The sequence below is a fragment of the Hermetia illucens genome, chromosome 1, assembly GCF_905115235.1.
Source record: "Hermetia illucens chromosome 1, iHerIll2.2.curated.20191125, whole genome shotgun sequence".
NCBI classification, from domain to species: domain Eukaryota; kingdom Metazoa; phylum Arthropoda; class Insecta; order Diptera; family Stratiomyidae; genus Hermetia; species Hermetia illucens.
The window spans coordinates 66,769,614-66,784,546 of NC_051849.1; the positions used below are offsets into that span (position 1 = coordinate 66,769,614).

Genomic DNA, 14,933 nt, shown 5'->3' on the forward strand with positions numbered 1-14,933 from the left:
AAAAACCTGTTATACAAAGGAAAATAATTACTCCCCTCATTTATATTGGAATATTATTCAGTCGACCCTATTACTGAATGGGTCAAAGACTAAGGAGGAAGGATATTCAAGATTTTAACAAGTTATAACTATTTTGATTATAAAACTTTATAACTTTTTTGTTATGAATCAATAAAATTATATTACTTTCTGTGAAATAACCGAACTAGAGGTTCCGAGTTTCACCTTCCGAATCGTACGTATCCAGTCGGTTGATGAGAGTATCCATACGACTAATAAAATTATCCATGAGCATTTCCAAATTATGCAGCCGTCCTTCAACGCTATGAGAGAACATTAAAAAAATTTGGAAAATAATCAAATAACCGATATATGTACTCATCTAATTGTGTTTGAATAGGTTCAATATTTGGAATATTCCTTGCTGCAGTCCACTCATCTGGAGCTATTTCTTTAAACAACCTAGAAATGCAATAGATAAATGTAAATTCAATTCATTAGAATTCTTCTTTCAAATTGAGAATACCAGAACCCACTTTGGAATAAGATCTCTCCGACGCACCACGATTTTCCTCTGGGGTTGTGTAGGAAATTCACTCCTATTTTCCGTTTGTGTTTTGGTTTCGTTTAACAATCTAGAATTTGAGCCTGTTTTCGAACTCGCCGCTGATTCGACTGGTAATTCTTCGGAGGCCTTTGGAGATGGTTCTTCATATTTATACGGTGATCTTCCACAGCATAAACATTTACAGAATTTGGCTAACATTTTCTTCAAAAAATTGCAAATCTGAATGTCATCCCCAAACGTTTCACTCTTCACCTCGGAATATGTATCATTTATTATTGCCAGGAACATATTCTGGAAGCATATCCTGCATGAATATAATTGAGTTTGAAATGCGTGTTAACGGAAAGCCAACCAGTAATACGAAAAACACGAAAAATATGTATGCTATGAAGAACATTGGTCCTAATATCCTATTGGCCTGCTCTATAGCCAGATATTGGAAATCTCCCAAAATAGTTCGCATCATTGTGAAAATGGAGTCTGTCAAGGTTCTGAAATCTGGGTTCACTGTTCCAAAGAGCAAATAGCCAAGCTGGGCAAAGGCCAGAAATACGATGAAGAACATTACAGCAAACCCGAATAGATCACCAGCGCACTACAAAAAATAATAACCATGATAAGAAATGTAATGTAATAATTTATGTAAAACATACTCTTCGTAAAGTGAGCGTAAATTGCAACATAGTTTTATTAAACGCCATATACTTGAATATTTGAATCCAAACTAGGAAGACGCATATCCCCATAACGTTGGATACATAATATTGCGCTAATATTATATGATCCATATCGATGTATTGATTTGGGGCTTTGTTGTATTGATCGATTATTTCGAGCATCCAGAAATGGCGAATTGTAGTAAAAATGAGAATGAAGTAGCCCATCTGCAAGATATTAAGACAATTCCATTCAATGTATGTAGCAAAGGATAAAATTGAACAATTAATTTCGATAAAAAGTATAGAAAACGCCTGTAGTAGATACATAAACTGAAGAGAACATAAGTTTGTCGATAGAAACGACAAGCGAAGTGAAAAGTTTCCAATCTAATAAAAAACACATCCTTTCTTCTTCAAGTTCATTTTTTTTCTACATAATCTCCTTGTATGTCTATACATTCCTCCCACCAATGCTCTTACCTATTCAACCCAGCCAAGTACTACGTCTTGCATGCCGGACAATACGCGAGGTCGTTACGGCCAAAGCGGTAAAGGTTAGCGCGATATCCTCCATGTCCGCCTACAAATTTGGTTAGGTCGTAGCTAATTTCTCAAAAACATCGGTTAGTCAGGATCTGATAAGCCAAATGACCTATTTCACCTATATATCTTATGTTACATTCGCCACTTCAACTTCATCCGCGAAGTTGATAACGGTCACTCGTTGGCGGAGGCGCAAAGTCAAAATTCCATCGTACATTATTCTCCATAGGAGAAGACCGATGGCTGATCCTCTTACTCGTAAAACATAACAAGTTGTTTAATTCATAGTAGGTCTATCGTCTGAACCTTCCCTGACGATGCACACCAAATATTTTAGAGTCCCTAATATAGCTCGTGAGTAACTACCCCACAAGATTTGTTGGGCTTCATTACTGCTTCCGTATTTTTTGTTACTGTACTCACCGCATTGACGGTACATCTTGCTTCTCAGAATCCGAATTGTCTATCTGAGTGACCACCCTCCTTTTTGTGATCGCGGTCAATCTATTGTATATGTTCGAAAAATTTGCGATGCTGTTTACTAGGTATTTAGGCCTATAAGATATTAGATCACCGGAGGCTTATTTGGCCTCGGAATAAGCACAAGCTTCCGTTGCTCCCACTTTCCGGAAAAAAAGCCTCTTCTATCAAGCACATCTTAAATGTTTGAGCCAACCAATTTGGAACTAATTTGTCGGGCACTAACATAGGCTTATTCGGGATATCGTCTATATTGGGTGTGCTACTCTTCAAACTCAGGTTGGTGCCTGCTACTTTCACAACATCTCCTGGCTTTAAGGCAGATTTTGTGGGATTCTTCAATTTCTGAGTTTAATAAAAAATGGGGCCTACCTTTTTGGATAAAAGTGACATGAAAACGCAACTTACTATCTAAATCCTTACAACAATCTTGGACATTTGCTTCTCGCATTTCCTGGATGTCCAAACCATTACTGCAGTTTTCTTATATTGTTGCCATTTACTTCTTGCTGGAGAATAGCGCGTCAACCATACTTACGCGCTATCGTTTGGGGTTATCAGAAATGCCCTTCAGCTTCCCCCACGACTTCCCGAGATGCACACGCAATGCTTACCACATTGCTTCTTACAGTGTACTGTAGTGTACCGTTACGGTCTTCAATGAAGTGATGTAACACACTTCAAGGGCCTGATCCAATATGAATTGTTGCGCCAACTCCATTTCCAGATTCTAGGCAAAGAAGTGAAAGCGGATCTAGCACAGCTAATGCGTCGAGCAACATCCAGTTCAATGAAATTTGTTTAAAACGTGTGGATCGCTTCACATAGAGCAACTAGCATCATATTCTGTTGAGTTGCAAAATTTGAAAGAACTCAATTGGTATTTTTCAAACTGATATTTTTGATATCAGGAACTCCTGGTATGACCTTATTTTGTTCAGTGAGAAGATCTTTGCATTTACCCTGGAGTCTGCGTCTCGTTAAATATGATATTAAAAGTTTGTGGAATAGGGCGCAAAACCGGAATGTCTGGAGTTCCTTATTAAGAGGGACCTATACCGGATACCGGTTGTTGCACTGATGATGATGATGGAAATACAAGTGCCAAACCTTGTCGAATACTTCCACCCTATCACAGCTTTTTGATATTTCCTTCCTTCAGAAGCGTTGCTGATTTCTGATCCAATTCGATGAACTTGCTCTATTGCATGATCTGGTATATCGTTGCTGTCTGCTAGAATTGGGAATAATTTCTGAAGAAGAAGCTTTTTTACTTTTTATTTGGTGGAAAGAAGGCTTATCGATCTGTACGACTTAATTATCTTTCCCAGGTCACAACTGCATTTCTCAACAGCATAGGAGAAGCCCGATTGTCAAAACTGAAAATATAAGACAGCAGTTTGAGGGCTAGCTGAGTTGCCAACGTTCTGGTTTGTTCCCAATGTTTTTAGCCCAATTTCCTGTGATCGGGAAAAGCGAGACAAAAAGTAGAGGCCTACACCTAGCTTAGTTGGGATAAGTCCACCATAGCGTATCTTAGCTGATCATACTCCATCCTCAAGGGGGTCTAAAGCAAATGACCTACTCCTCCAGGGCGATGGGCTAGCAACCCGTCATCCACCAAATACCACACATCAGCAGTCCAGGAATGGTAGCGAAATAACCAACATGAGATCGCACATAATCTTCAAAAGTGGAAAGAAATCAAGGAAACGTCAGTATAGATGGCACATGGTATAACCTAAAACGCATTATCAAAACAATAGCGTGAGAAGTGGTTGGATATGAATCTCAGCGCCTGAAAAATGATTCGTTTGGCAGAGAATGCCAAGAAGCGCTTAACAACAGGCGTACAGACAACATATAGAGCGAAATGCAAGGGTGAAGAGAAACAATTACGAAAATCTCCAAGGAAGACAATAACATATCACAAAAGTAACGAAAACATTTTGACCAGGAATTTAAGAAAATTGACGGCAGCATTGCGAGCAACACTAGACGAGCCTACATGCGAGAATAGTGGTGATCCTGAGGCGTCGATTTCAATACAAAAGCACCATTTGTAATAGCCAAATCGGGGCAAACGTGAAACCTATGAAAGATGGTCGTCGTATTTCAAAGAACTCCTCAACCCCTCACATACAGCTCAACCACCCGAGCGTACAAGAATTATGGTCGAGCATAACGGGAGCATTGGACTTCTAATATTGCAACTTATCAAATCAGGTGGTCCATAGACCATGAAGACTATCCATAATTTGGTTCTTTCCATTTGAAAGCAAGAACCCTTCACAGTAAGAACAGGTTTCACAACAATGGTCATATGCCCTATCCACAAAGAAAGTGACAAGTTGACATGCAATTACAGGGGCATCTCACTATAAAACCTTTACGGAAATACTAGAGAAAAGGATTAGACTGTGCGCCGATAAGACGATTGGTGAATTCCAAGGAGGTTTTCGGACTGGAAGGTCGAACATTGGCCAGCTATTTGCGGTCAAATAGGTGCCAGAATAATGCTGGGAATTCATCATCGACGTCCGTCACAAATTCATAGACATCAAGCAGGCATATACAGTATTAATCGAAATGTGCTGTACAAAGTAATGCTTCCAGCAAAACTTGTAAGCCAAACAACTTCTCATATAACAGCGCAGGTCAGAGTCAATAATAACCTGGCAGATGCATTTGAAACACACATCGGATTAAAGCAAGAAGATGGGCTGGCACCTCCACTGCTCAGTCTCTGGCCCTGAGGCAAGTTATACGAAAGTTGCCTGGGGACACAAAAGGTGCGCTGCTTTTTAAGTCTTGTCAAACCGTCGCATATGTGAACAGTATAAGCATCATGGTCCGAACTTCCACATGAAAAGAGATTTTTATGAACCTCTACAAAATAGCAAATGAATTTAGTCTACGAATTAACGAATACACGATGAAAATTATGACGCAGACGAGAAAAATGACACTCAACAGACAAAATATAAAGCTGCCTGTTTTAAAAGCTAGCTATATACACAGGACAACAAAGCTCCGAGTATACAAATTGATAGTAAGGTTTGTGCTATGCTACGGATATAAAACATGGACTCAAACACAAACTTCCAAAAAACCTGGTCAATATCTTCCAGGGAAGAATCCTACAGAGAATAATAAAAGCTAAAGGATATATATATGGTTGTCTTTCATCCTTTGGTAGGGTATAGAACGCCAACCATACCTACGCGCTATTGTTCGCGGTTACCCAAAGTGGGCATCAGCTCCCCCCACAACTTCCCGAGACTCTCGTACTCCTCCTCTACTGTTCTGCGTCAAGTGTCCTCCACTCGCCGGCCATCTTGGTGTGTGGATTTCACTGCATTTTTCGTCCCCCCTTAATGTGTAAGCTATCCACTGCCACTTCCGTTTTCATATCACAGCACGTACGAATGGCCGGCCTGCGCGCCAACCAAGTTCTTCGTTTGAAATAGTGTCCGGTCAGCACACGAAAGCTTGGAGTTTTTCGGTAACAGACTTCACTTTCCATGTGCTACCCCCAACTTGATCTTGGTGTTAGCAGCGAATTTAGCGGATCTAGCGCTGTTAACGCGTCGGGCGACAACCAGTCCGCAGAAACCATGCTTTCTTGATGGACGCCTTCGATGCTCTAGCCATTATTGCGTTGACCGTCTGCGTCCGGATCCTTGCTTTTGTTGGTGTTGTATCTTCAGTCCAACTCAACTGAACTCTCTTTCCAAATCCAGAGCCATTTAGCTAAGCTCCATGACCCGGTGAGAGAGTAAACTGATGTCATCATCGTAGTCGAGGTATTTGAGGAAAGATGTCATTATCCATTGAACTCCTCGATGTCCTCCGGACATGGCAGCATAAAGAACTTCACCGATAACAAGAAGAAAGAATATTGGTGCCAGAGGGCAACCTAAGCGAACTCCGCTTTGGACCTCAAAATCCCCCGGAACTTATTCTCGGTGTAGCATGTGACATCTTGCGCCATCATATATCGCTGGAATGCCCGAACTATCTAAAGCTTTCTCGAAATCGATGAACAGCAAGTGCAGGGAAAATCCTTACTGATGGCCGATATGATTTTTCTTCTACTGCTTGCCACTTCATAGACACGAGGAGGAACTTTACCGGATATGATATGGTTAAAAACCGTGGTGAAGTGTTCTTTCCACCTCTTCAGTTGTTCATCATCGTGGATGAAAAGTCAACCGTTGAACACCTTCGAGAGGGCAATCTTAAAGAGAATAATAAAAGCTGAATGAGAGGACGGCTAATGGAGAATCAGATATGACCATAAGTTGTGTCAAAAAATTCGATTACCCATCTTCAGAACTCTTCCTCCTGCCTTTTAGGAAAACCGGTTTTATCTCAGAACCACGACGACATCTTCTATTGTGTATTTCATTTTGGTAAAATTGGTTGTCGTGACTATTTAGCTCAGCTAATCGGAAATTTCCACTCAGAGATACTTCTAAGGTACGAGGCTGATGAAGTGCTGAAGGAGCACCCAGGTAGCAGCCAGGAGCTCAAGTAAATTGCCAACCGACGGTCGTTATAGGAATTACTTGCACCGCTTCCGGTTAAATGAGTCTACAATCCATTAGAGAAGAGAGGAGGAGATTGGACAAAATAACGAATAGACATAGACAGGTTTTAGTGAATTTCACACATTTCTGCACCTTGATACATTAGAGTTTTTCAAAATTTTCCTCCTCATCCACAAAAATAATGAGTATTTAAAAATTAAGTGCCACATCTACTCCATATTATTTTTGAAGCAACAGCGGAAACTGCTATTTTTTCCATTATAAATTTAAAACTTATAAAAGTTGTTCCACATACCAATAGTAATATGAATGTTATCCAGTTCCAAAAACGCAAAAAATACTTGCATCCCATTTCATAGAGAAGTGCAGCCTCCCTAATTGTAAATATGATAATTTGCAGAAGAAATAATATTTTTACCACAATAATAAAAATATCATATGCGGATTTAGTATCGAGCATTTGAAAAGTGCGAATCGAGCTTGATGTTATTACTCCGCCAATAGAAGGAAGTTCAGCAAATAATCTACAAAAGAGCCGAAAATATCTATGAAGTCTGGTGAGCGCTTTTGAAGGGGGTTTTCCTGATTCGGACAAAGGGGCAAGTATAAAGAATAAGGAAATATTTGAGTTTTTGGTTCTAGATTACTACAAATTCGAATGTGCTTCCCACAAGCAACACATGTGTATTAGAGGGGCCCACTTTGACTGCAGAAAACAAATAACAGCGATTATTCGTTAATTAGAAAAGTCCCAATTATAATTTATAAAAAGATTTGATTGCCAACAACATTCTAAGAAAAGGTTAGAATATCCACCGTCACATAGAAAAACCCCCTTAAAATAGTGCAGTACTTAAGCCCCCTACCATCTCTCTCACTCACAAGAAGGGAAAAAATTCGCATTCTTACTTGACCATGCAGAATAAATTGGAATTTGCATTGTACAAATTAAATTCCACAGCAATGAACCGCGTCCCGAGCTCTATCCACTGAGTGTTTTTCAGCTGTTCCAGGAGGTTTTCATTTGCTTCTTTGCCCACCTTCATGTATTTCGTATATCCGCCACCTCTATAAAATGATAATTGCCCCCATGCGAAATCACCCACGTTATCAATTTCGCCCTTAATTCGGAGTTCATTCCAGTAAGAATATTTGTCAAAACATTGCTGGAAATAGCGTTTAAATGCAGGATGAATCGGACAGGAGTCATTGCGCACTTTGAGCTGACGAATTCTAGGCGGTCCTAGAAAAATACTACTTCGGAGAAGATAGAGATTTTCTCCTTCGAGTTGCTTCTTATCTGTCAGATTAGCTTTTTTTGTTTGTAAATCCTCATGCGAAGTGCCTTCAGAATATATTGCATACATGAATGGATTCTGCATATAATTCCACCAGTCGTCGATGGTGACGATTTCATGATAATTCAATTCAATTTCACCGGTTGTAAGAAAACCTCTGTTCATGAAAAGCCTATCAATAGTATTCGTAAAATAATACATGAGAACGAGGCGTCTTGAAAATGCCACTGAAAGTAAAGGTTTTTAAAAACAATATTCTTCCAATAAACAATCATCTTACAAATGTTAACTGTTATGAGGAGAACTAAAAACCACAATATTTCACACAAAGTCTCTTTGATGGTTTCATCCTTATAAATGGTTTTATGGGTTGGTTTCCTCAAATATGCTCTGAAGAATGTCTTCACTGACATTTTAGAATTGTCCCACGCATTTACAAAAGCAAGGATATTTCAATAACTCAGTGGTTACTATTATAAGAGAAAAATGTACTTTCATCTATATATCAGGTTGTTCAATAAGTTTTTAAATTACACTTTATTATTCAGTATAGTCACCGCGAACATCAATACACTTGTTCCAACGAGATTCCAATTTATGAATTGCGTCCCTGAAGTGAGAACCTGGAAGGGCTGAAAAATATGCTTCCACAGCTGTTATGACCTCATCATCTGATAAAAAACGCTCTCCACGTATGAATTTTTTAGGTCTGTAAACAGATAGAAGTCGCTTGGTGCTAAATTTGGGGAACACGGTGGATGCTCCAGCAATTCGAACTTCAATTCATGGATTTTAGTCATTGTCAAAATGATTTTGTGAGAGGGTGCATTATCCTGATGAAAAAGAATTTTTATCTTCTGCAAACCTGGCCTTTTTTCACGGATGTTTTCCTTCGGCTGGTCTAAAAAGTTACAATAATTTTCAGAATTTATTATTTTACCAGGTTGCAAGTAATCCACCAACAAAATTCCTTGCGCATTCCAAAAAACTGACGCTAACACCTTCTTGGCCGATTTCTGGACACGAACTCGTTTCGGAGCCGAAGAACGAAGTTCACTCCACTCTTTACCTCGTGTTTTGACTCAAGATCATGGTGATTGACCCAAGTCTCATTCATAGTCATGAATCGACCCACAAAATCCACTTTATCCTTTCGAAAATGCTCTAAATGTTGCTGAGAAAATCGCATTAGAATGTGTTTTTGTTCCATTGTTACCGAATGCGACCCCCATTATGCGCACAGCTTTCTGACACCCTGTACATCAGTCAAAATATTACTTACACTGCCCAATGAGATGCCTAGGGCTTCTACTAAATTTCTTTTAGTCAACCGACGATTTTCCAATACGATAACCAGTAATTTTTCTACGATTTCTGGTGTTGTTGCTGCTTTTAGACGTCCTTGACGTAGATCGTCTTCAAGGCTTGTCCGACCACTTTTAAATTTAGCATCCCAACTTTCTACTGAACTAATTGAAGGCGAAGAGTACATATACACTTTCAACATTCGCACGTAAATTTCCTTCGCTCTCAAAAATAAAAATTCAATCATTGCACGATAGTTGATTATTTCCATTCTAAAAAAATACTGTGACATGTCGATACTAAATGGCTTGTCAACAAAGAATCAATTGACAGATTGAAATGAAATTTCACATATGTTCATATAAAGAGTCTACCAATGTAACAAAAAAAAATAGGCTAGTAGCAACGCCCTTTCTTACCGAAGCGCAAAACTTACTGAAGAATCCAGTTTACAAATACTCGTCCAATTTTCACCCAAATCTTTATTAAGTTCCGCCGAGCCCTGAACATCATATCGAAGCTCTGTGTAATCAATTTTGCATTGATCAGAGTCAGGTCCGTCGAAAAGTCTCCCGCCAGAATCAGGTTCAAACAATATTTACATGAAAAAAAATTGCCCATTGAATTTGTTATTTAAACGTATGTATTACCTTATTATCATTTAATGAATCCCAATTAGTTTTCAAGTGGTGCAGAATCTATAGAATATGTTGAATGAGAAAGAAATTTTTGAAGTGGATTTGCTTAGCTTCTTGTAAATTATGAAAGATGGATGTGGGCGAGTACAGCATTAATGAAATATGATTATGAGTTAGAATGATCATTTGATTGTGCATGAAAAATTCGTAGAGCAGCGTTTCACAAATATCCCAGCAGATTATACTTCTATTTTCAATTTAGAGGAGAAGTAAAACATTGCACTTTCCCAGAAGGCACTCCTTTCAGCCATGCAATTTTCAGCAGGCTGCTATGCAGTACATTCAAACCGGGGATCGTACACAGGACCTTTCTTAAGTTTTCTGAATCGACATGTTTTCACGGGGCTTCTTAAAGGCTACTAACATTTCAAGGGGTTAATTTTCTAACGCTTAAAACTGAAATATTTACCTGGTAGAACACCTAACATAAAGTTTCCGAATATCCCTTAAAAAAACAAATCTAGCTAATCAAAGTGATCTAATGATAGATTTTTGGAAAAAAATTTGACAACTTTTATGATCTTAGTACAGATTAGGAATCCATGGAATGCAATATTAACAAGTGAGGGTACCTCCAGTAGATGCCTAACATTTTAGCCACATCCAGGATCACAAAGTTAACATTTAATATGTTCAAAATGGCCGACTATAAAAGACAATGAACGGTGTCCTGTGATAATGGAGACGAAGATGTTGCGTTGGATTAGTGGCATGACAAGGTTTGATTACATCCAAAATGAGGATATCCGCGATCGTTATGGGGTTGCACCGATCGTAGCAACATTACGAGCGAGGCGTCTTCGCTGGTATGGTCATGTAATCCGTGCTAACGAGAATTCACTTACCAAGATTGGTCTGAACATCGAAGACGATGGTAAACGACCAAAAGGCGAGCTGAAACAACGGTGGCTTGATACGCTGGATGGGGATTTAAAAGCATTGAGATTTCACCCAGATCAGGCTTGCGAACGGGACAAAGGCTGAAGAAAAAGTCCCTTATTCCAATCATGCTACCCTTAATAGCTCATGGTGAGACTCATCCAATTAAAATATTCTCACATTCACCATCTATTGTTTGTAATTGCAAATAATTGCAACTGACGTTATTTTGTAAGGCGCCTCGGCAAACATCGTCATTCTATGAGAAAGTAAACATTCTCAAGATCGATGCACGATCTGCCGATGCAACATATTCTAGTTCATTACATTCCTGCAAAAGTAATAAAAGGGGTAAGGAACTAGAAATTAGGTTGCCGTTCTTTCTTCGCCTTTACCAAAGACGGTCAAAAGAAAGGAATGCATCCGTTGATAGGAAATATTCTTCCTTTTTCTTCCATTTCTAAAAACTCTTTAGCTTTCCTAATATACTTCTCGCAATTCTCTTTTTCTCTTCCCCGACATTTATTTACATCATTCACATAAATTTTTAAATTAAAAATTACTCATTTAATATCATCTATCAATAAAACCTACCACCTGTTACCTCTCCCTAAAACATTTATGAATTTATATACAAATTGTCGATTTGTATATAATAAATCGACAATTTGTATATAATAACAAAATGAATATTGCTTCACCGATCAAAAGGGAGCATCCACCTTGTATTTAGAATTGACCGATTGCCTTGTTTCGAATGCAGGCCTAGCGGTTGTTCTAGTGGAGGCGAGGTGGAATGCATTTTTGCTGCATAGACTAGCGGGACCGGAGGCCGGGTGATGGATTTACAGGTGACAAGCTTTATTCATTCATTAACTATCGAACAGGAAAGTACATCAATAACGAAGCTCTTAGCAGCGTCTAATTTAGGACACAGGATTTGAAGGTTAATGCTTTTAGGGGGATTGAAAGATTGGCACCAGGGGCAGGTGCTGGTCTTTAACAAGTCAAATTGTATCTTCAAAGGGAGGAAAAAGAATCGCAAATTACAAAATATAGATATTCTGCTGGAAAAATAACAAATGATGTTCAGTTTGCTGTTACATTTCAGTTCAAGTGCCAGTGATTGGTGACAAACTCGAGAAGAGGGAAGCATCCAAAGAAATTACGTGCGTCACCATTTCGGATGTTAGCATTGATTTTTTCTTAACTCTTTCTGGTGGTGGTAAGGGCTCCCAGGCTGGCCTTCGCCTGCTTGGCATTGCCCGGCTGTTGTGTCCGGACAGTTCAACCTCGGCTCCGTCCACGACCAGTGCAGGTGCGTGCTCGACGGAAATATATCTTCAATCTATTCATAACTAGTTCAAACATGCGTATTTACTTTTCACAGCCAGATAAGTAATATTCATTTTTAACGTTTTGTTGAAAACAAATCGGTTCACTGTCTGTCTGTCTGTTTTTTTTTCATCGTTGGAAAGTAAAAAGGTTTTAAACCTATTGCTGATTCCTGTCTTGCCGTTATGTGAGACTCTTACCCACTGAAACCACTTCCTTCTCTTTCGGCTTCCCCAGCAGGGCTGGAACAGTTCTTTCTGGCCAAGCTGTTGAAGAATAGCTTTCGATTCCTTTACAATTTGATTTCAAGCATTAAGCATATAGACATGTGGGATATCAAATAAAAAGTTGCTATTAGTATTTTTCAAAGCGGATGTTAGGTTTAACATCGACTACAAAGAGGAGAAGTGCGGGAGTCCGAAAGGACTCGTTCTCAGAAATTACCTAACCCAAAAATCTTTAAAAAAATTATGGTGGTCCATGAACATGGTATCTAGGCCTCAAAGTACGCTCCGTCAAAATAGATATAAAGTTAATAATAGTAAATTGTTATGTTTCGAAAATTTATTGTGAAAGCTCCTTGAATTCATCCTAGATCCATAAAATGCAGTAATATTAGTTTTAACCACATCGTATCGTATATATTCGAAGTATATATACTACGAGCAACATATAAATGAAACCACAGGGTACCCAAATATTTTTATATAAAAAATTCACAAAGCCTTTCATACGTGAGATGCAAAGTTTCCAGTTTCCGACTTATTCATCTGAACCACGTGCATCAATATCTTTCTATGTGGAATTTGGCTTCCTAAGAAGGGCAAAAGCAATTGATAGAACAAAGACAACTTTCGCAGTAAATAGTCCATAGTAGAGAGTAGGAATATTTTCCGCTTGGAGGGATGATATGGAATCCATTGAAAGACATTAAAACTTGTCCAAAAAAACTATAAGTGTTGGGAAAATGTACACAATACTAAAGGGGTCAAGCAGTAGGCTGCAAGATACACTGATACAGAATATATCTCTCTGTGAACCAACCCCGGGGTTGATATGTGGCTCTCCAGGAGATAAGTCTATCGTCAACCAACTCCATTAATGCATGATGATAACCCCACCTTGTACGGATTGACCGTACGTTATGAATCTAGACTGGAATGAAGGAAAACACCTGCCCCAATCCGGGGTGTTATGGTGAGGCCTGCCCATTGGATAATTTGGATTCAGGTGTAACTGACTATATTTGAAAGGAACTTCGTTGATATTTCGTCACCTCTGTGAGTAAACTTAATGTTGCCGTGCTGCGAGACCTTTGATACGGCAGACCCTCTAAACTCCCTACTCGATAAGAATAAGAAACAAGTGTGAGCCCATGCCGCATCAGGCAGAGGCACATCTCCACAATACTGATAATTGGGTAACTACACTCAAGAAGTGAGAAGTTGGAAAGTCAAGCAGTGAAACCAGGACCAGCAAGAGTATGTCTGAGGCCAGCATATCAAATGTCAGGAAGGAAATGGATCGCAGTGGTATCTGTACCTTCTACATCGAAACTGAAGAGGAAGCGTGTAGTGGAGATCATCCCACATAGGGAGAATGCTACCACGAAACAAAAATTCAAATCTAAGAGGAAGGAAATCTTGGGTAGGACAAAGGCGAAATTTGAAATCAAGAAGCCCGCCGTTAACTATGCTAATGTGGTGAATGGGTTTCGACATGTACAGGGCATGACAGTTTACCTTCCCAAAGCTAAAGCAATGTAGACGGAGGTGATTCTGGATATCTTAATCGCTCAGAATAAGGATCCTAAGAAGCAGGGGTAAAGGGTGCAGACAAACTCCTCACGATTAGGGTATATGAATAATGAAGACAATTAACCTTGTAAATGAAGTTAGACTACCTAGACTTGAATCTTTTCAAGCTCAACACAGCGAGACACAAGGGACACATGTTGGAGGAGGAGGACGGTATTTCGATATTGGAGAAAACCCCCAAACGTTACTGGAGACAATAGTAAGCAGTAAAATTGTTCTGATGAATCTGCAATAATTGAAAGCGCAAATTTCAAGAGCCGCATTGGAATAGTGCTAGCTCAACAACACTGGGGCAGATTTGTGGCGTGCAGAGAGGAAATATTCAATTTATTTCTGATTCCTCTTGCGAAAAACCAAGAACTTGCACAATTCACGAACCTTATTTAAAATTTGTGTCCGGATGGCTGAACTGGTTAGAGCTCTGGGTTGTCGTAACGGAAGATCGCGGGGCAAATCTCACTGATGACAAAGGGATTTGTTGTCGTAACTGGATGCCGGATATCAGTCGACTTAGCTGCGAACGAGTACCTGAGTCAAATCAGGGTAATAATTTCGGGCGAACGCAATGTTGACCACATTTCCTCTTACAGTGTACTATTGTGTACCATTACGATCTTGAATGAATTGCTCTAACACACTTCACACACTTCACTTCCAATAAGGATTATTGCGCCAACGATTATTATTATTATTTAATTATTAATTAACATTTATATGTCTTTCAGAGCTCCTGAGTGGAGACATCGGGCTACTTTCCAGGATTCAATCGGAATTAGTCGTTAGTCTGGTGAAGCCCTG

The 14,933-nt window shown here is 39.3% G+C and overlaps 1 protein-coding gene across 1 annotated transcript; it reads right to left on the minus strand.

Annotated features, from left to right (window-relative positions):
- Positions 1-61: 61 nt before the first annotated feature.
- LOC119661374 (polycystic kidney disease 2-like 2 protein) lies at positions 62-8,520 on the minus strand. The gene is made up of 8 exons (XM_038070693.1): positions 8,382-8,520; positions 7,713-8,328; positions 7,099-7,327; positions 1,222-1,452; positions 921-1,163; positions 537-859; positions 379-462; positions 62-323 (listed from the first exon to the last, which is right to left on the minus strand). Exons 1-8 carry the CDS (start codon positions 8,512-8,514, stop codon positions 206-208), a joined length of 1,977 nt encoding a protein of 658 aa, XP_037926621.1. The 5' UTR covers positions 8,515-8,520; the 3' UTR covers positions 62-205.
- Positions 8,521-14,933: the final 6,413 nt, after the last annotated feature.

Bases quoted from the DNA above. Each gene is read 5' to 3' on its own strand.
- LOC119661374 (XM_038070693.1), bottom strand. From the start codon at position 8,514: ATGTCAGTGAAGACATTCTTCAGAGCATATTTGAGGAAACCAACCCAT. The intron at 7,328-7,712 runs GTAAGAATGCGA...GCTCTTTTGTAG, and splicing joins AATTTATTCTGCATGGTCAA to ATTATTTGCTGAACTTCCTT. The intron at 1,453-7,098 runs GTATGTGGAACA...AATATCTTGCAG, and splicing joins TAACATTCATATTACTATTG to ATGGGCTACTTCATTCTCAT.